This window comes from Penicillium solitum (genome assembly GCF_028829755.1).
Source record: "Penicillium solitum strain IBT 25940 chromosome Unknown utg000004l_segment0_segment0, whole genome shotgun sequence".
In the NCBI taxonomy this organism is placed as follows: domain Eukaryota; kingdom Fungi; phylum Ascomycota; class Eurotiomycetes; order Eurotiales; family Aspergillaceae; genus Penicillium; species Penicillium solitum.
The window spans coordinates 3,197,066-3,218,271 of record NW_027072124.1 but is presented as its reverse complement, the minus strand read 5'-3'; the positions used below and the strand labels follow the sequence as shown (position 1 = coordinate 3,218,271).

General features: G+C 48.9%; 7 protein-coding genes across 7 annotated transcripts; 4 read left to right on the top strand and 3 right to left on the bottom strand.

The window, feature by feature from the left end:
- Nucleotides 1-1,157: 1,157 nt before the first annotated feature.
- N7455_007222 (NADH:flavin oxidoreductase/NADH oxidase) lies at nt 1,158-2,557 on the top strand (the record flags this gene model as incomplete). The annotated part of the gene is made up of 2 exons (XM_040957693.2): nt 1,158-1,403; nt 1,460-2,557. Exons 1-2 carry the CDS (start codon nt 1,233-1,235, stop codon nt 2,555-2,557), a joined length of 1,269 nt encoding a protein of 422 aa, XP_040811777.2. The 5' UTR covers nt 1,158-1,232.
- A 2,815-nt stretch (nt 2,558-5,372) lies between these two features.
- Nucleotides 5,373-6,277, bottom strand: N7455_007221 (uncharacterized protein; the record flags this gene model as incomplete). The annotated part of the gene is made up of 2 exons (XM_040957744.2): nt 5,373-5,995; nt 6,064-6,277. 2 exons carry the CDS (start codon nt 6,275-6,277, stop codon nt 5,373-5,375), a joined length of 837 nt encoding a protein of 278 aa, XP_040811757.2.
- Nucleotides 6,278-6,504: 227 nt separating this feature from the next.
- N7455_007220 (aldo/keto reductase) lies at nt 6,505-7,622 on the bottom strand (the record flags this gene model as incomplete). Its single annotated transcript, XM_040957768.2, has 4 exons — nt 6,505-6,704; nt 6,769-7,096; nt 7,154-7,415; nt 7,483-7,622. 4 exons carry the CDS (start codon nt 7,620-7,622, stop codon nt 6,505-6,507), a joined length of 930 nt encoding a protein of 309 aa, XP_040811739.2.
- A 2,336-nt stretch (nt 7,623-9,958) lies between these two features.
- N7455_007219 (GFA family protein) lies at nt 9,959-10,792 on the bottom strand. Its single transcript, XM_040957757.2, has 3 exons — nt 10,658-10,792; nt 10,414-10,593; nt 9,959-10,291 (listed from the first exon to the last, which is right to left on the bottom strand). The coding sequence occupies exons 1-3, from the start codon at nt 10,663-10,665 to the stop codon at nt 9,988-9,990; spliced, it is 492 nt and encodes a 163-aa protein (XP_040811824.1). The 5' UTR covers nt 10,666-10,792; the 3' UTR covers nt 9,959-9,987.
- Nucleotides 10,793-11,146: 354 nt separating this feature from the next.
- N7455_007218 (coiled-coil-helix-coiled-coil-helix domain-containing protein) lies at nt 11,147-11,780 on the top strand (the record flags this gene model as incomplete). The annotated part of the gene is made up of 4 exons (XM_065605561.1): nt 11,147-11,196; nt 11,311-11,345; nt 11,440-11,554; nt 11,660-11,780. 4 exons carry the CDS (start codon nt 11,147-11,149, stop codon nt 11,778-11,780), a joined length of 321 nt encoding a protein of 106 aa, XP_065461415.1.
- Nucleotides 11,781-12,093: 313 nt separating this feature from the next.
- N7455_007217 (nitrogen permease regulator 3 family protein) lies at nt 12,094-14,591 on the top strand (the record flags this gene model as incomplete). The annotated part of the gene is made up of 2 exons (XM_040957709.2): nt 12,094-13,159; nt 13,213-14,591. 2 exons carry the CDS (start codon nt 12,094-12,096, stop codon nt 14,589-14,591), a joined length of 2,445 nt encoding a protein of 814 aa, XP_040811752.2.
- A 2,500-nt stretch (nt 14,592-17,091) lies between these two features.
- On the top strand, nt 17,092-20,135 carry N7455_007216 (La domain family; the record flags this gene model as incomplete). The annotated part of the gene is made up of 2 exons (XM_040957828.2): nt 17,092-19,499; nt 19,562-20,135. 2 exons carry the CDS (start codon nt 17,092-17,094, stop codon nt 20,133-20,135), a joined length of 2,982 nt encoding a protein of 993 aa, XP_040811862.2.
- Nucleotides 20,136-21,206: the final 1,071 nt, after the last annotated feature.

Here is a 21,206-nt window from a genome sequence, read left to right as displayed (position 1 = left end):
ATCCCCATCCTACTTTCCGACACGACTCAGATAATCGATAGATCGTATACTTTCTAATTCTAATGTACGAGTACTCTTAGGAAAGCTTCCGTTTTTTCTAATGGACTTGTTGAGAATTAACATTTACATTGCTTTCATCCTGTGTAGATATCCCTATATAGACCTCGGAAGCATGTCTACATGATCAGAATATTTCAGCTGTGTCGAAGAGAGCCTTTGGGGTGAAAACGTGAAGTCACAAGCCTCGTGTCCCATGAATATTACCTAATTTGATGTCGTTGTGCCTTGGATATATGTTCCCTACTAAGACAACTCAATACACAACTTCCAGCGTTTCCGATCGACAATATGGGTAAGGAGGAATATTCAGCCGCTTATTTGCCCTCTGTCCTTTTTGCTGATCTAGGGCTTGGATAATCTAGATGTCTAGTTACCTCGAGATAATGTTAGGTCTTAGATTTAATTATGTCTTACTTTCTTCTATCGTGCTATATAATACGTAAATACCCGTGCACAATCATCGAGGGTCCTACAGAGCAATTTCAGGCCGCTCGCATAAGAGTTACATAAGAGCGTTTAAGCACCACGCCAAAAAGTCATTATACCTGGGCAACAATCGGAACGTCCTGTCAGAGGAAGAATATAGCTGCTATGATCTACTTTCCCGAGGTCTTGGAAAGAATATCAACCGTCAAATGATGCTATATACATGTATCTAATTGTGTAGTCATCCTGTCATATCCACAGCACTATCACTTGATAGTGCCGCATCCAATATTTCTACTCCATAGTGTGGGTGGAAATAAGCTCAAACTTTGAAAGTTTGAACCATCCGGACTTGCCTTCCAAGGTTGGACCCCTGTCGGAGACATTACATAAGCATTTTCATCTGCCGAGGATGGATGGATCCCGAGTTCGGATGCGAATTCAACCGCGTGGATCTCATTCGGCGACTTTTTATGATTTTTTACAGGGCCATTTCGCTTCACATCCTTACAAATGGACCCATGTGTCAAAACTGGGAGTATTCCAAGCCGGAATAAAATGTCCGGTGGGGATTTCGTGATTTTTTCGCCTCCAGATCAGATGGTTAATGCCAATCTAAAAAGTTCGATGATAAATCAATCCTCAACTTCCCCACTATAGATCAGTACATAAATCAAACCACGCCTGCCCCTACAAGATGGAATTAACCACACATATAATAACATTTATACCTGAATACCATCAAAATGACCTGGCCCGACGTCTCCGCTAAGCCCGCCGAGGGCATCTCATATTACACCCCTGCCCAGAGTCCCCCGGCAGGCACAGCTCGCACTCCCCAAACGAGCGGAAAGCCCATTCCTAAGCTGTTCAAGCCTCTCACCGTCAGGGGCGTGACTTTCCAAAATCGCCTGGGTGTACGCAATCCCCTCCAATCCCTTGGATGATCACACAGCTAACAATAACCCTGCAGATGGCGCCCATGTGCCAATACAGTGCCGATGATGGCCACATGACCGCCTGGCACATCGCTCACTACGGAGCCATTGCCCAGCGCGGACCCGGACACATTATCATCGAAGCAACCGGTGTTGTCCCTGAGGGCCGCATCACGCCCGGCTGCGTGGGTCTCTGGAAGGACTCGCAGATCGCACCCCTGAAACAGGTTGTTGAGTTTGCGCACAGCCAGGGCCAGAAAATCGGTATCCAGCTCGCACACGCCGGCCGCAAGGCATCGACCGTGGCACCTTGGCTTGGCGGCGTTGTCGCGAACAACTCTGTCGGCGGTTGGACTGATAATGTCAAGGCTCCTAGCGCCATTCCCTTCGCCGAGGGTGATCCTATCCCCATCGCCATGACCCAGGATGATATCGCTGAGGTCAAGACCGCCTGGGTTGCGGCTGTTAAGCGTGCCATCGCTGCTGGTTGTGATTTCATCGAGATCCACAACGCTCACGGATACCTCCTCTCCTCGTTCCTTAGCCCCTCCTCCAACCAGCGCACCGATAACTACGGTGGTAGCTTCGAGAACCGCATTCGTCTGTCCTTGGAAATCGCTCAGTTGACCCGTGATACTGTCGGTGACGATGTTCCTGTCTTCCTGCGTGTGTCTGCTACCGACTGGCTTGAGGGCAGCCTCCCGGCTGAGAAGGGCTGGAAGCTTGAGGATACGGTTGAGTTCGCTCGTGCGCTTGCTGCTCAGGGCGCTATCGATCTTATCGATATCAGTACCGGTGGTGTGCACGTTGCTCAGAAGATCACCTCCGGTCCTGCTTTCCAGGTTCCTCATGCTGCTGCTGTCAAGAAGGCTGTTGGTGATAAGCTCCTTGTTGCTGCTGTTGGTATGATTAACAACGGAAACTTGGGAGAGAAGATTCTGAACGAGGATGATCTTGATGTCATTCTTGTCGGTCGTGCCTTCCAGCGCGATACCGGTCTCGCTTGGCAGTTTGCTAAGGACTTGGATGTTGAGATTGCTATGGCTGGGCAGATTCGTTGGGGTTTCACCAGCTTCCGCAATGCTTCCGAGTATATTCAGCCCAACTCTATGAAGGCTTGCATTTTTGATTAGATTTAGACATACCAACTGTTGACCGACTTGCGGTTAGCTTGCATTGCATTATATAGACTTTTTTTTTTTCAATCAATGAGAACAACGAGAATTGATATGCCGTTTATGCTTGAGACCTGTGATTGACAAGTACGAGAATTATCCGTATGGACAATAAAATTCAGAGATGTGACGCATGTTGGCTTCATTTCCCTCCAGATTTTCCTTGTCATTTTCTTTGCATGCCGCCTGTTGGTCGTCTCTTAGGTGGCTTAGACATCAAAGGCATAAGAGTCGATGTGGAGACAGTCACGTATTCCATTGAGAAATGGGAGTTAAGAGAACGGTATCGAACCCATGTAAGAGATTATTCAACCCAAAATTGCGCAGTACTTAAAGTTTACTACTCTCAGCCAAACCTAACATCAGAATAGTACGTTGAATAGGATGATTGAAATGGAAAACATGTTGGTTGAATTTTTAAATAATCTAGGAACGAGTGAGAGCTGTGATGGTTTTTTTCAAATTGGAAACATGGTAAAGAGTGTTCTGTCTCGCTTAGACCTGATGACGTTCGGAGCTCCAATTCTATGACCCCTTCAGCGTACATCGAAAACCAGTTATGGTTCTCAACGGACGCTGAAGGGGCCATAGAACTACAGATCCGAACAATCACCCGGGTCGTCACCGAGGTGAGGTGAACATGATTCACCATCCAGAAAGCATCCATGGCCCCAGCCAAAAAGAAATCCCCCTGGGAGAACCCAGGGGATATAAAAAGAAAAAGCAGTCGTCACTACCTCACCAAACACCTGCCCGAAGGTCGCGACTCCTCCAGGTCCAGGGAGGTCCAGTTCAGCAGATCCGCCACGTACCCGCCGGGCTTTCAGCAAACGGTTGCGACTCGTGATGCATCGGCCTCATGCTAGAAGGATTTCTCACACGCTTCCTGGAGCGCTGGACTCGGATCCAAGTCCAGGAAAGTTCCAGGTTTCCACATGGTATTACCCGCAGGTGTAACCCTTGACTCGCACCGTGCTCGCTGCGCATCGGAAAACAACTATTATGTTTCGCAAGCGGTTCCATAAAGGGGCCATTGCGGCTGTTCCTCTGGTATCTCGACGTTGCTACTCCAAAGCGAAAGAGAAATGTTGAGCATTGCTTCAACTTGGGATCGGATTGTTCGGCACAAAGAACATCCTCAACAGACATCAGCAGGTATAGACCAGAATGGGAACTAGTCCTCTCCATGCATTCCATCATACAGTGTGGCTAGAAATCCCGCTATCCTCCCGAAGGGGTTTTCAGGTTTTGCCAGTCAGACTGCAGAAGTCGTCGCGATGGCCTCACAATCATGAATCCTTTCGCATCAGCTGCGATAAACAATTTCATTGGATTGGAACACGGGTTTTACCCTTAGTTCGTTCCATGGTCTCAAAACGATACTCGGATCGTAAGAGTTTGCGGCTTCATGTACTAGACGAATCTGAGCACAACAAAACCCCGTGAATCAATCATAGAACGGCTTCGAATTTCCTTCCCAATCACTCTGCATCTGGATCGAGCGTCCACCATAGCATCTCCAAGGCGTTCCGCGGGGACGACACAGTCAATCGGAAAGTTGTTCTAGGCAATGTAACTCAGACCGAAAACTCTCATGGGCACCAAACCCATAAGAGGCGTCTAGGATTCCACCATTGACACAACGCCTCGAGGACCTCGAGCAACTAGAAGCTAATTGCGAGGGTTTCTTGGCACGTATCTCAGATGAAACCTTTCGACAATTGCCAAACCAATCATTTCCAGCAAAGAGAGACAGGATGAGCCCGCCTTACTTTGCTGGTCATTCATGATGACAACAACGGGACACTCGATATCACCAATCCGAAAACCAGCGAAATCACAAAACGACGTCCGCCGGCAGATATTCTAGCGATCCTCGGTTGGAGGGCAGGACAACCGAAGATCAAAGAAGTACCGTTTGACAAACGTCCCACCCCAGTGAGCAGCACGGCCGTTCAGCGGGGTGGTATAGGCGAGAGAGCTCCTTCCCTGTGTAGGTCCATAAAGTCGACGGGGGAAACTCAAGGACCCGCTCCACGAGAGTTTAGGCCAAGCAGACACAGTTGGGAGAACTCTGAAGGAAGGAAATATCGAGGGGATTGGGGGGATACTTATATTTGACGTGACGCGTTCCAACCTTGGAAGGTTCGTGGGCGCGATTGCGTATTACCTAATCATTACCCCACTTCCAAGGTAGCCCCGACGGTCCAACCTGACTTTTAGGGCTTTTCTCACTCCTGTCCTGTCATATTCAACTTCATGTTGATACTTCACTGTTCCGATGCTTTTAGTCATAGATAACCTGATACCCGTGGACTTCCGCAAGCTCCGCAAAAGTATCCCTTGGATCGCCAGATACTCCACTGCATGTCAAGATATCTGAAATCAAGGACGGAGTATACGGAGTAGAGGATATGGTAGTAGGTCATGGGGCTTATCTATTCTTTTGTTGCTCTAGGTCTTTCGCTTTGTTGCGGCCATGTGCGGTCAATTTCTGATCTGCAGTTTATGACTTCTTCGGCCCCTCAGAATGCTTCTCGTGATTTTCGGTTTACCCAGAAGGACATATCGTCGCTGCTCCACGCGTTTCATGGGGAAAACAGCGAACACAATGTTTAGCGAGGAATTGCACGTTCTGAGTTTCACAGAACCTCCGGCATTAGACATCAATTCAGAATCATATTAGCATTATTCCGCTTTCTAAACGAAAACACTTGCTCTAAAAAAAAGGTCACTTTGCTCACAGAAATCACTTTCTGGGGATTTGAACAGCTCATGGCAAAACCTCCTTGCCCATCCAATCCCAACACCTCCCTCTCCCTCCTTTAATTTCCGATGGCAGGCCCACGAGCACCTCCAACAGCTTGTCGGCCGCATCGGCCGGCTCCAGCATCTCCCTCGTTCCCCAATACTCATTGGTAAAATCCGTGTGCACAGTGCCAGGATGTAACGCCACAGCAATTGCCCTTTGCCCACTCTTCGCGCGCAAATGCAAATCAAAAGTCTTGGCTAATTGGAATACAGCCGCCTTGCTTGCACGGTAGGAATACCAACCGCCCGAGGCATTGTCGGAAATTGAGCCGACTCGAGCGGCCATCATTGCATAGATGGCATGAGAGGGCAGCCACAGCGGACCTTGAGTGTTGATTGCAGAGCTGGACTCTGTTGTCAGAAATTCTGGTGAGGATTTCAATGGGACAAACTGGGAAAGATGCTTCATGAGTAGCAACGGGCCGAGGGAGTTGACTTTGAAGCTTTCCAGTGCATTTGCTGCGTCGATTTTACTGGGTGATTTTTCCGCATGCAGAACACCGGGGATTGTCAATCCTAGCCTGAGCGGTGTGTTTGGATATTTCTGGCGGATTGTGTCTGCCATTGCTGATATCGTAGACTCATCTGGGGAGTCGGTTAGCCTTACATGGCCGAGAAGCTTGTGTCTCCGGGAATAGAGTTGCTTTTTTTACCTGTTACATCAACCTGGAGAATGCGAAGTCTCTGCTCTGCGTCTTTGGGCATGCCCTTGCTTAACAGCAATCTTTCTTGGAGCTCATCACAGTTCTTGCGGGCTGTTGCAATCACAGGGAGCTCGGTCCGGGTTAAGAGCCGATTCGTCAAGGCGAACCCGAGTCCTCGCGAGGCAGGGGTTACTAAGGCAAACCCATGAGCTGCTGGTAACATGATGCATTTACTGGACCAGAATATGTTGTTTTTCAAGTGGTTGGAGACGGTAGAAGCAATTACAACGTAGGGTTGCTGATGTTCGGCCTTCATATGACGTCACACAGCATGTTCATTGTAGGGGCTACTTCAATGCAATTCGGAGCAACATACATACACTTAATGGTTACTGTTTATTTGTCTTAGATTTACTATCTCCCAGCGCTCTCAAACATAACCAACATACCTCAACACTTTCCCTCCAGACCATTGAAGAAGTCTCTACCAAACTCCCCACTGCTATCGTTGAAACGAAGCTTCTTGTTGATTTTCTCAATCTTCTTCATGTCTTCTGGGCTCAGCTTAAAGTCGCCTCCCAGGTTGGACCTGATCCTCAAGGGCGTTTTAGACTTCGGCAGCACCGAGTGGCCCTGCGAGACTCCCCAAGCTATCAAATGACATCACACTATAGTCAGCATCATGCAAACTAAATCCAGGCAAGTCACACTTACCAAGAGCAACTTGGGCAGAAGTTTTGTTGTAAGGCTCGCCTATCTCCGCCAACACAGGCTCGTCGAGCAACTTCGCGGGCCCGCCCTTCTCGCCATAGAGAGCATTCTGGTTTCCAAACGGCGAATAGTGCGTTATATGTATACCATTGTTTCGATGCCATTCAGTGAAATCACGCTGCTGAAGCCACGGATGACATTCAATCTGGTGCGCAGCGGGAACGATGGAGGTATTCTTGATCAGACACTCCATCTCCGACTTGTCAAAGTTCGAGACGCCGATCGCCCTCGCCTTGCCGGTCTTCAGAAGCTGTTCCATTGCTTTGTACGTCTGCTTTCATGTCAGCGCGCTTGGATTCATGGGTCAAGAGATGAGAATGCGACGTACGTCGACGATGTCGATATTCTCCAAGATCGGCTTCCCATCCTTCTTCGGGAAGAGTTCCTCGCCTCGTTTCCAGGCCACGGGCCAGTGAATCAGGAACAGATCAACGTAGTCCATTTCCAGATCGTCCAGGGATTGCTGCAGAGCCGGTGCTACGTCGTCTGGATGGTGCTTGTTGTTCCATAGCTTGGTTGTGATGAAGATATCTTTGCGCGGGGCGCCGCTTTTCTTGACGCCTCTTCCAACGGCCTTCTCGGTTCCATAACTAGTATTCAGTTAGTGCTGCACATTGAGCTTGTCGCTCGTCTCGGTCAGGAAGCAGGTATACTTACACCCGCGCAGTATCGATATGGCGGTATCCTGTCTTGATTGCCTCTGCTACGGCATCTTCCTGCTCACTCGCATCCTGCCAGGTGCCGAATCCAATGGCTGGGATCTCTGCTCCGGTGTTCAACTTGAATTTTGTGGACATCTTTGGTTGATTTCTCTTTGTTTGGTTTCAATAATGATTCAACAATTCATGTCCTGCTATAATCTCCAGCTTAATTCAGAGTAAAGTACAAAACGCGATTATCCAAGACACGTCAAGGTGACGAATGCCATATTTGTGGTTCTATGCTGATGACGTGGAAATGACATCTTTGGGGTCCTGGACGAAGCCAACATACGTACATACCTATGCATGTACCTAGGTAGGAGGGTGAAACTTCTTCAATTAGCGAGCTTGAGCCTTTTCCAACTCGCACTAGCTTTTCTCTGTCTAGAATGTCGATGGGCTGTCCGGGGTTTGGCCGTGCTAACACTCTGGCAGTAGGTGCTGGTGAGCTTTCGTGTGATTCCCTTCTTTCTACTAGCTCCAGCAAACACTCCCCACTCAACATCAACAATCTTCGCCGCTGATTTCTAGATCAAAAATCATATATTAATGGTCATCTCGTGTTCGTGACGACGACGCTACCACGACGACGCTACCGGCTCTTACCATCGGACTTGCTTTTGATATATTCTCACCAGCAACTTCACCCTATACTCAAGCATATTAGGAATCTATTCGCCGAGAAACCTGTTTCGAGCGCCCAAAACCTGCATGCTAGGAGTATCCGCCTTTTACAATCGAGCCTGTCCGTTACATGTTGACGTTATGGACAAGACATCCTCGCCAAGCAACCTTGTATGGTTTCAGAAATTGAGACCCAAGCTCTCCGGCTTCTTGCGGGCAGTCGCGATACCAGTCGATGCCAAATTGGCAACAAGACCCACCGTACTTGCATGATGAAGCATGGAAGGCACTCGGTGGAAAACATTGCCAAGGAGACCAGGTCATCTCAACCGTCGCAGTGGTATGTATTGCTCCATTGATGTATCTCTAACCATCCCGGGTATGTTAGTGAGGACTGGCCATTCCACATGCAAATACAGTTTCCTTCATCCTATCCACTCCAACTCTCGGCCCAGGTATTTCGCCGATGTTTGATGCCAAGACAAACAACACCAAAGGTCGCACGCGTCTACCGTAGCTTACCGCTTTAGTTTATATAGCGAGCTCCACCTGCAAATTTTTTTCTTTCCTTCTGCATCGCTCGGAATTCTCCAGCTTTCACTTCTTCTTTCTTTTGTTTTTTCTTTTCTCAGCTTGGACTGTGTCTTAATGATGGCACACACTCCAGCTGTTCTCAAAGCCTGAGGTTAATCCCAGCGCTGCGAATAATGCAAGGTTTCTTTTTTCCCAAAAGGTAAGGAAAATCTTTTTTCTTCTCCCAACCCCAAACCCCCGGGGATGATTATATTATAGACATGCAAAGGCATTCCTCAATCAGAAGATCCATGTTGAATCTGTCATACTTTTAAGTTTCAGCCTTGTCTGACCCATCACAAAAACATCATTACTTTACAAGCCATACATTGAGTGATCTTTGACTAACAATCTCTCGCTCAGGTAAATTACACTTCGATTCAATCCCTTCCCTCCATTGCGGCTGTTGCCTAGCATGAAGAAATTTGAACGAACGGGCGGACATAACGTACCCACCTCCCTTCATCCAACAAAACCAGAGCGTACAAACTCTGTGGGTGTATGGGAAGTGGATTACTTGTTGAGAATTCGTCACCTGAACCATTGCCCTGATCAAAATTATTTCATGTCGCATCGACAAGTTGAGACCAGCATTTCTAACAGAAGTTCTAGGTAATTTATCACTCATCTCCATCTCTCTACCTTTCCTCAACATGGTCAAACCTATCATGATGATTGTGTTATTCACACTGTTGGACTTGGACCTCGTGTCCGGGAATGAACATTATACAAAAATTCTGATTTAATGAGGTATGTGTCTCCTGTCGATCGGAGAAATCGTATTTAATGCTGACTGACTCGAAGCCTGACTTAGTTGCCATGTCTTGATTTCGCTTTTGACTCACGCTTTTTGCTTGAATCCCATCGCTAACTCGACACAAGTGAACAAATAGGACTACACACAGGTGGACCATTTGGCTCGTTGACCGTGAGTTTACTCTGCTTCCATTTCCTATCTCATTGCATGATGAACCCCAATATACTGTTCTATCTCTGAACTATCATGTCGATAAACTATTTTCACCTTGGAGAACTGATCTTTTCCTTGACTGCCATCATTTCACTCACCTCGTGATATGATCAATTGCTAATTGCATTACAGGAGCCATTGGTCGTTTTATAATATCTTGATATCAAACAATATTTAAAATACTTTTCCATTCATATCTTCAGCTCGTCCCTTAGATCTCTCATAGCCACCCCGTAACTCCTCCTATACCATTACCAACACCTCTACCAATTCACCCATGCTCAATGGCATTCCCTACTCGACAAACAACCCATGCTTCTTGTGCCATCCCTCAAGACTATCCTCACCATACTCCTTGTGCACACTCTTCTTTCCCTCCGGCCACCGCGCCCACGCCGGCTTCGATCCATCCATGATACACACCATCTCGTCGGGCACCGGCAACTCCGTATCGATTGCAGAGGCAAACGGATGAATCAGTTCAGGCCAGTGGTGGTCCCAGAGCCACAGCATGGTACTGCAGTTCGAGCAGAAGTTCCGCTCGGAGGCGCAAAGCTTTTCATCTGGTGTGCCGCGGTCTTTGATGCCAGAGTATTTCCTGGTCATGAGTTAGTATATGTGAGCGATAATATATTGAGCGTATTCCAGTGTATGGAACGACAGTTTCCGGGTAGATCCTGTGCTCGGAGGTCAAATTGAGTGGATATGGATGGCTCGTACTTGATCAGATCTTTGCCCTTGATGATATTCAGGCTATCGGCGATGCCGCCTAGGTTCACTGCCCCGAGGTGTCCGCCTACTTTACGGCAGATGCTGCAAGCACATAGCTGGTAGGGAACTGGTGTTTGGGACTGAAGGGTAAATTCGACGCCGCCGCATTGGCAGCTTCCTTCGAGATTCCTATAGAACCCGTTAGTCTGTCTGTGTCGAGGATGCAACGCAGTGTTAGTGAAGCTCTACATACATAGGCATGATTTAATGTTTGTTTGGTAGCCTGGTAGCTAGTGGGGTGGTAATCAAAGCGATGTATTTGAGTTGATGGGAAAGGTTTGAGTTTATCCAGAGTTAAGAGGTGTTCCTCGATATATATACTTCCACCACCGAGGGGGGAAAATCCAACAACAAAACCAACAAAACGAGCAAACTAGACTAGTCTCATATGATTAGAGGACGAGTCTACCCCCACCAATCTATTTCCTAACAATAAGCCTATATCCGAACGCCCGAGGCCTATTCTCTAGACGCCGGGTTGATCTCATGCATCATCGACTGTACCCCGCAGCTGTGATTGGTCGAAGTGTTGTTTGTCTTGTTTGTTCTGTTTGTCTATTGAACGTTTGGATTCGCGTTCGCCGACTGATGCTCATCTCGCAGAGCTACTTTCTCGTCTGTACCATAGCACAATCCTGTTGTGTTGATATTCAGAGCGGATATACGCTCAATCTCGCTGAGAATGAGTTTCGGAGCCCCTGGCGGTGGGTCGGTGAACTACAAGCCATCACCGTGAGTTGGATGATTCCAAGCGTGTATATTTGCGCCTGTGGCATGTTGTCTATCGAACGAACGAGATTGAATCCATTGTCTACATAATTGCTAACCAAATGATACTGCTTGCAGACCCGAACGCGGTAGCTTTCCTCTTGATCACGAAGGTACGCCAGCCCGCAGTTACACGGCCCATATCCCGAATAAATGCGGCAAGACCAGCCAAGATAATGGAGCTAATCACAATTTGAGACACTGCAGGAGAATGCAAGCATGTTATCTCAGGTTATCTGAAGTGTATCAAGATGAACAAAGGCACAAATGACGAGGCGTGTCGCAAATTGGCCAAGGAATACCTTGCCTGCCGAATGGACAAGTAAGTCAGCCCAATACACACAAGCACCAATCATTGCCATTGGAGAGGAATTGGACCCGTGACGAATGTCAAAGCAAAATGCTGATCCAGATGACTTGTGATTAGGAACCTCATGGCGCCGGATAACTTCGAGAACCTTGGGTTAGTGTTTAAAGACGGCGAAGGGAAACAACAGACACCAGCTACATCAGCTGCAAGTGCAACAAATCCAGGACAGAAAAGCTGATATGTGACTGTGAGACGTTGGATGATATTGTATGATATGGAAGAGTGGCGCTAGTCCGTGATATTCGGGTAGTGCTGGCATTATTCAAGGCGTTGCACATAAGAAAATGTATTTGGTACCTATTCAACACATGAAACAAGTAAACATGATCTGTGTAAATGAGTGAGAATCGAAAATTCGCAAAATTATGCCAATTTGAACAGTGGTGATATGTTGGCTCTCATATGCCATATGCGGTTCCCCGCATGTGAAACCGTTTCCGCCTAGCCACTCTTACAATCTCCAACGCCTCTACGGAGCTCCAAGCCACCAAATGTCATCGATCGCCCGGCCACCAGACCCGTGCCTCGTGGCCATCATCCTCATTGTGCGATCTCGCACCGGCCCCCGTCTCGTTTTCCACTACCCCCCGAACCCGCTCAGCGAGAGCCGCATTAAAACCACCACCAGGGGCGGCCGGCGCGTCTCGCGCTCCCGCACACGATCCAAGAATACCGATTCGAGCTCGAGCTCCGAGAGCGGCTTGAGTTCCGACGAAGACGAGGATGAACGGGAAACACAGAGCCATGCTGGTGGAAGTTCCGTGCTAGCGGGTCGCCGCGCTAGCAACTTCGGCCTCGATGATCATCTCCCTGCCGCTGCATCGCCTGTTGGTGAGACCCAGCGCCCAGCATCGCTAGGCTCTGCGCGCGGCTCGTCTGTGCGGAAACGGGCTGCGGGCACCGATCCGGACCCTGACGACGATGCGGGGACGGCGTCTGATCGACCTGATGATGGTCCTGGGAGCTCTAGGCCGCCTTGGGAGTCGCTTTTGGGTGTGCCTGGGAGTGTGTGGGAGAAACTGCTTAGTCCATCTCGGTCATGGCATAAGCGGCGGTTTGAGGTTGGAATCAATGATTTGGCGCTTATTGGTTGGCCGGTCTTTGTGCGCGAGGATGGCTCATGGCGCAAGCAACGACGCAAGAAGCAGAAGAAGCCTCGTGCTGAATGGGACGGTGGGGAGTTAGGTCACAACGATAGTGCCGAGGAGGGCAAGAAGGATGAGCAATTTGTTACTTCACCTGATCTGGGTGCCAGTGTCGCTTCCATTGCGGAGTCGCTGACATCGCCGACAGACAGCAAGCGTGGGTCGACTAGCGGACGGCCTGGGAAACCAGATGAGTCGCTTGATCCGGAGGACAAAGACCATATGACAATGTTCAATGTTGTCTTTGTTGTGGATCCTCCTTTGCTGGAGTACTCCATGCGTGTGAAGGAAATCTACGAGAATATCATCAAGAAATTCGCCAAAGCTCTTAAATGGGAACAGGCTCGCACCGACTATGTATGGAAGGAGTCTCAACATATTCTGCAAGTGAGGAGAAGAGCACGAGAGACAAGTATGTTTCCTGCCAATAGCCACCCTGCTGAAGCTGACAATGATACTGGACAGAAACATCAACCCATAATCTTTACTCCGAATTGATATCTCAGTCTTCTTTAGCTCGAGCTATCTACACAGTCTATAGCAGCATATCGGCATCCAAAATCGCATCCGTATCGCTTAGCCCGGATGTTTCCATCTCGCTCCAGATCCCACCTTTGACCTCTACACCATACCTTACTGGTCCTATGGATAAAGCATACCCCGGCCTGTGGCTCACAACAGCAGACAGTGCAACCCCTGTCGACGATCCAAGTGCGGATGAAAACAATGTGCCACATCAGGTCCTGGCAAAGCACTTTGCTCTACTTCTGTTAGATAGTGAAGCCGCCATTGTCAAGGACATCGAAGCGTCTGGGGGAACACTTGCCCCCGCACTTGCGCATTATATCCGATGCTCCAAGCCAACCAAGTCATTTGCACAGATATCAGTATCATCGGGAATCCCACTATCACATATCCAGATGCTGTCAAGTCATCTTGTATACTGGCGCCGTGCTCGCGCCATCCCTCCCATCCACCAACGAGACACATACATCGTCTCTCCAAACTGTGACTTGAGCAAGCTTGAAATAGCTACGATTGCTTACCAGGCAGCATTCCCAACTTACCCTAGTTTGCCAAAGATGCTTTCCACGCTCAGTGGTACCCCTCGCCCTTATAGCAACTTCATCCCCAGCAAAGACCACAAGGAGATATACTTTACTATCCTGGCCTGGTTACTGCGTGGCGGCTGGGTCACCCAGCTCCGCACTTTCGCGCGTATCAAAGTCTCACCCGAGGTAAAAATGGCTGTGGAGATGGCGCTGCGTAAGGAGGAGGTTGAGCGATACCTGTCCAAGGGCAACTCAAACTCGATCCCGGTGGACGAGGACGATGATAGTGACTCCGATGATGAACACGACGACGTGAACTCTTCCTCGTCCTCTTCCCTCGACAGTCACGGCAGCGGGGATGAAACGCCCACGCCCAATCGACTCGATCCACACGCCCAACTACGCTCTTCTCACAAACTTCTCGATCAATCAACAGCTCTCCGGCTGTCCTCCTTCATCCTTTCCCCGCACCGCGCATCCCCACTCGAGTCCCGCTGGCTTGACGAGATCTTCTCCCGATTCCCCGACAACCCTAGACCTGTCCAGGGAGACGAAAACTCCAGTCCGGATATCACGCCCAACGATAGCCTGGCCCTGCACAAGAAGTACTGGCCTGTCTTCCTCAAATACTTCAATGGCTACGATGCCCTGGAAAAGATCTGCGTGCGCGAGAATCTTAAGCGCAAGCTCGTCTGGCAGGTCCTTATGCGCCTGGGCTTGGTGACAGGTCCACTGGGCGCGATGGATCTCGATGCGCGTGAACAGGTGTTGGTTAGTGTTCGACATTGGTAGGTGGTTCTTATGGTGTTGGTACGGGAGTATGGAATATGGAGTTTTCTCTAGCAGGACAATGATATCCCTCTTTTACATAGATGCCGGTTTATGTTCATATCAGGCAAATCCCGCTGGTATAGATCCCGGAGACCGGAAGCACTTTAGTTTCAGGGTACTACTACATGTAGTAATACAACCCGTGTATTCTGATTACATACCCACTCTGCTATTCCGATGGTTTCCGCGTGCCCTCAGCCCTAATCACTGCCGAAAGCACAACGTTTTGAATATGGACTTATTAGGTGAAGGGGAATTGGGATTGTTCGTATTCGAGTTATTTAGTTTAATTGGATTGGTTCGTTTAATTTTTATACGAAAATATACATGTACGAAAAAGAAAGAGTGACGGTGTTAGTATGTACTACTAGTAAGGGAAGTTCACGTGTTCCAAGATCGGGCAATTATATCACATTCTTTTCGTCGCACAATGATCAGCAAAGGTAATTTTTTTTTCTCGCAGGGTACTATGTAATCTAATATGTAATCCCTCACTTGGCACCTTCTTCATTTGAATGTATTGATATGTATTACGTTTACCCCGATTCCATCACCGAGCCGTATATCCGATCAACGGTCCAACGGGTTGAAGATTGCAAGGGCCTGGGGGGAGATTTAGGTTGTAGTTGGGCGTGTGTATACCTAAGTTGATAGTACCTAGTATCTGACGGTTATATAATATGGATGCTATAATATTATTCTATGTATATATATGTAAGAGTATAGCTGTCATTTCAAAGAAAACTTCGTCTCTCCCACGTCAGATATTTCTATTGTGCGCCAATGGCCGGAGGGGCTCCGGTGGACCCCGCGATGTTCAGATGTACTTTGTATGTATTCTTGCTGCAAGTTGTTGATAAGCCGAATATTAGTATAGGTATTCCGTTGTATTCTATGTGATATCTATTGTTAGGACTTGAATAGAAGCTCGATCTATAAAGTAAAAGTCTTTGATTAGAGGTCTAGAACAAGAACGCCATAGTGTTATCCAATTGGCTGGACATCTGTTGCTTGAGACCTCAGAACCCTGAAGTATCGCCACTTCGACACCTATTTTAATCATGGGTCGCCTAAGCTGTGATTGCCATTGGGCCAATGCCCTTTAAAGAAGCATGCGGCTCAATTAGATGACTTTGAACTGATTCTTTGTTAGTTTCATAGACTACACATGTATGTATAAAAGGCACCAGAATGCCGAGAGTACTACATATGTATTGACCTCGGCAACGCAAATACACAACCAGAAGTGGACATGGTATGTATAAGACAGGGTATTCTAGGGATTTATAATGTGTTCAGTCTGCTATGCGTAATAAGTATAGAAGTACTCCGTACTATGGGATTATATGCCTCAATCGGCTAGTACCGACTCAGCTCCGAGATGCCCGACTAAATATATGGATTGACCTAGGAACCCTAGACAAGGCCATCCTCACTTGAATTAGAAATGATATATGATACATGTATTCAAAGAAATGAAACCTTTGAATAAATAAAATGAAAAAGAAATCAGACCAAAGAGAAGTTGCTTTTTTTTTTATCTCTAAAGTCCTTTTATGCGAAATTCCACAATAAAAAAACCCCATACAAAAAAACACAAAATGTGCCCATCCAATATTAATTACGTGTAAAGAAAAAACCCCGCTACCAGTTCTGCCCTGAACCAAATAATTTTGCTTCTCTCTTCTCTCTACATTTCTTCCCCCCTCCGCATCGGGTTGTTTTCTCCCTTCTTCCGCGACTTCCTTTCTCCCTTACGGTACCTCTCCGTCTCAGAGAGAACCGAGATTCTTCCCTTTTCCGATTCCCACGTGCCGATTCCGCGGTCCTCATTTTTTCCCCAAGGGATTGATCTTGTGCTTCGCATCCTTGTCGAATCTTGAGAGGACTTACACAGCGTTCCTGTGAATCCGACTTGCACCCACTCAGCGACTGAGCCCTTTCAACCCTTCTTAGCCTGGCGACGTTGACAAGGCAGTGCCTTCGTTGCGTCCTCGGTGGGAAATTTTTTTTTCCTTAAACACACCTTACTCTTTGTTTTCTGACAACTTGTGCGCTCACAAGTCACGGCTGTTAAGATCACCCCTCCACACCGAGAAATCGACGGTCCATTCATCCATGCGATTTGTGGTCTAGACGATCCGCCCAGCAGATACAACTCCTTCGATTGCCCTTTTGCGACCCGATACCCCCCGTGGTCCTTCGTCTCGCTTACGCACGAAATCGACCTTTCGACACACAATTGAGAGCCTCTCTGAAAAGACGGGAAGCTACAGATTAGTGGGGTCACAAAACCTGGAATATTTCCCTGTCTTGATTTTCACTTTGCGCAGGTGCCATCTCGCCCCCAGTAGGCGTAGACTGAGACCCAGCGTCACCCAAGGTCGTCCGGTAAAATAAACCGCACCCCAATTTTTTTTATCCACACTCGATTAGAGCTACGATAAGCTCCCATTTCGATATGTCTACGTTTTCGTACGCACAAGCCGCCAAGGGCGTCTCCGGGACACCGACCCCGTCCAAGACACCATCAGAATCCGAGAAGACGGACTCCAAACCAGAGGAGCAGAGCTTCGTCGAGACTACAACGGATGATGTCCCAGCCCCCACCGAGTCTGAGCCCATCCAAAAATCCGAGGTAGTCGCAGAGGAGAAAGATGACGATTTCACCACTGTCACTAACAAGCACGCCGCTAAGACAAGGGCCATCAACTCTCGAACATCAAGCCCGAGCGTGCGCACAGGCTCCAAGTCGCGCAAGACGAAGGAGGATGATTCAAATACCTCTAACGGCAACGCAGATGCCACTGCCGAGAAGCAGGCTCCCAGCGAGGGACAGACTGAGAAGGCCGAAGGTGCCGCAGAGAAGACTGAAAAATCCGAGGATTCCGAGAAGACCGCATCACCACCCAAGGAGCTGAAGGCTGCTCCTCTCCCATCAGTCAACATTTGGCAACAGAGAAGAGAGGCCCAGGACGCCAAGGTCAAGGCTGTCCCCAAGTCCGCTCCCGCTAGCAAGGCCGCCTCCACCGAGGCCGCCTCAACTGCCGATGAGACCAAGCAAGACGCCAAGGCCAGCTCTAAGAAGAAGGGCGCCGATGGTGCCCAGGAAGGTGCCAAGGATCGCAAGAAGACCGATGGTGGAAAAGGACGCGATGCCGGGTCCGTTCCCCCAGTAGAAGACGCTACTGCCTGGCCTACCCCTCAGGTTGCGATTGGCGAAGAAAAGAAGAAGTCCCACGAAAAGACCGATAAGAGCCCTGTCATCAGACCGCATGGAAAGGAAAAGTGGACACCCGTTCCATACGTCCCCACTGCTGTTTTCAACACCCCGCTCCCCTCTGCCGGTGGCCGTGGAGGTAGACGGGCCACTCGTGGTGGCCGGGACAGTGGCCGTGGAGCCCACGGAAATGGTGCCGCTGCCACCGACAAGGCTGCCTCTGGACAGGCCGCCCAAGGCGCAAAGCAGACCTCTGGAGATCGCGGACGCGAGGCTGGCACTGGACGTGCCGCTTCTCTTCCCGCCCAGTCGAGACGGTCCACAAGCACCGATGCCGGTGCTGCAGCTGATGCACGCAAGGCTTCCCAGGCACCTGAGCGCGGCCGTGGAGCTCGCAACGGAGAGGAGAACAAGCAGGTGAATGGCGGAGAGACCGCCCCTCGCCCCCAACGTGAGGGCAAGGCCTTTGGAAGAAACCAGGATGCCCGCGCAGGTGACCGCAACCAGAAGGGTGGAAACCTGGCTGTTGACTCGCAGGCTGCAGCCCGCAGCAACGGTCGCTTCGAGGCCGGATCCAAGTCTGCCGATCCCACCGGCTTCAACGAGTTCAACCGCGAGCGTGGAGAGTTCCGCTCTGAGCGTGGAGGTCGTGGATCCAACCGCGGCCGTGGTGGCGCTTACTCCAACTTCGGCGGCCAGAACGCCCAGTTCAATGCGTCTATGTCCAACAACTCATTCGGCCCCAAGGCGTTTGGCTTCAACGACCGTCAGCGGTCACAGCAGCATGGCCTCTCCAATGGATCTCAACAAGGAAACCGTATGCCCCTCCGATCGCCCTCTTTGCCCACTCCCGCAAACATGTACGGTGTTGTTTATCCTTTCCCAGGTGATATCAACACGATGTATGGCTACCCAGCTGTCAACTCTGCCCCGATGAGCGCTGTTCCTTACCAGCAGCAGTACGTGGAGCCTTTCTCGCTCATGAACATGCTGTCCATGCAATTGGAGTACTACTTCTCGGTTGACAACATGTGCAAGGATATGTTCCTTCGCAAGCAGATGGATTCTCAAGGCTTTGTGCCTCTGAACGTCCTTGCTAGCTTCAAGCGTGTCAAGTCCCTCACTGAGGACTTTGAACTCCTTCGTCACGTGGCCCGTCAGCTCCGTAGCGTTGAGTGCCAAACTGGCGAGGATGGTGTTGACCGCCTCCGCCCCAGAGACAAGTGGCAGCAATGGGTCCTTCCCGTGGACCAGCGTGAACCTTCCGCCCAGCATGACGGAGCCGCCCCTGCTAGAAAGACTGACGAGAACACCCCGGTTCACAGCCACTCCGAGAACGTTATCAACGGATCCGCTCCCCAGTTCGTTCCCAACGGTGTCGCCCATGATGTGAAGACTTCACTTTCTTCTACCGCTCCCGAATTCATGCCCTCATTGCTACCCACCGCAGTGAACGAGATTGCCAATGTAGGATACCCCTGGAACCCCCCAGTCTCCCCCGATGACTCGACAGCGTCCTTCTTTTCGTCGTCTTCGTCTTTCCCCGTGGACCATTCATTTGTTGACCTTTCTCCCTCAGCGCGTGGACTAGATTCCCAGTCCGAACCCCCTTTCCCCTCTGATTTGGAACCCACGGTGACCCCGACGAGGTAAGCTGAACTTTTTACATGGGAAATATTTTCTTTGAGGCACTGACTGACTGTATCAACAGCTTTGACCCAAATTACCTTCGATACCCAATCGGCGGTGCCGATTGGCTCATCCAAAAGTCTTTCGCCGAAGTGCACCATCCGGCGCCCAAGTCAAAGGCGAAGGCCCGTTCGTCTACAGAAACGTCAAATTATGTCCCAAAAACTTTCAATATGTCTCGCAAAGAACCTTTCGATGGCCGAGGCCGACAGACGGCAAGAAGGTATAGCTTTGGAATGACCCAGCCCTACGAATATTGGTCATTCAGCTTGACAAAAAATTTCAATTCGCATTTGTACAATGAATTTAGGCGTTCAGCCCTTGATGATCTTTTGACTCGACACGCTCACAACGGTTTCAACGAGCTTATGGAATTCTATCGGAACTGTCTGCTCCACCGTCGACCCATCCCTGACCTCGTGATGTACGACATGGTCCATCTTTCACAAGATCAAATATCGGACTACCACACTCTCGTCTCCAATACGATCCATGAAACCATTGCCAGTGGAAAGATGAACTCAAACAACCGGTTGAGAATCAGCAAATATTTCAATACCCAACCCGGCAAGACGGTGGGAGAAAAGTTATCATGAGCCCTTTTGCATTTCTTTCTGAATTTTGCTTCTTTCGCGACACGTCTCCTTTTACTGCTTGTTCATCTTTCATGACCAGCATTATTCTTTTTTTTTTGTCCAAAATGGTTTTTCTTTTGCATGCATATTCGCCAATCTTTTCTTCTAGAGTTCCAAGTGACCCCTTCATTGCAATTACGCGGTCTGGTTTCTCGGTCAACTCGAAGCTATGGAGTTTACTCATCTCCTTTCTTTCTGTTTAATTTTCATTGCTTTTCAGTCATGGGAGATTCTCAAAACGTTCTGGCGTCTGGGCATGATTTTACTGGCAGTCCCTCTTTCTTTCGCTGCCTGCCGCTACGGTGTGCCAGGCCCCAAAATTCGTTTTTTTCGACCCTTGACATAGATATTTCCACTACTTTTTCTTGTTTCCTTCCTGAGGTTGTGGCTTTCCTTTATCGATCCAGTCAATCTGCGATCCAGGCCTTTCATTGGCCCTGGATCTTAACAAGTATCAGCATGGCAATGACCCAGGGAAAAGCACATGTCTTAAAAGTCTTGTCTGAGGTTACCTGCGTGTTTCGAGTATCGTTCATGGTGCCAATCGGAGAAAATGAATCCAGCATATCTACATTGTCGATCTCTTCTTCTCTGGGAGACCATCCATTCGGTCTACTCAGTGCTTCGTCGGATACATCCTTTGAAGTGGATTGGTCCATTTCGGTGCTTTTTCTTCTTGCTGGGGTTTCTGCAAAGAAGATTTTGTTTTGTCTGCTGCGTTCTTTGCATAAAACGGGATGTTGAGGTCCTTGTGGAGTAATATGATTGATATGATTGATATGCATACTATGTACTCCATGATATTGAGCTTGCTATGTAAGAGAATGTTAATTGTGATATTTGTTAGTTATAAACTATGTACATAATGATAGTCATCTAGTTATATCAAGCAATTCGAGTCTGATGGAATGATGTCGATGGTTCCTGCCTCAGGCAGCCAGAGCTTGCAACCTTCCAAACGGAGACAAATCAATCCCGATCCGGCTTTAACAGCTCTTCTTCCCCTCTCTAGCTCTGTTTTGCGCATCCGAA

Excerpts from the sequence above, each read along its gene's own strand:
- N7455_007219 (XM_040957757.2), bottom strand. Across the intron at positions 10,292-10,413 it reads AAGGGCAAAGATCTGATCAA|GAAATACTCTGGCATCAAAG; the intron begins GTACGAGCCATC and ends ACTCATGACCAG.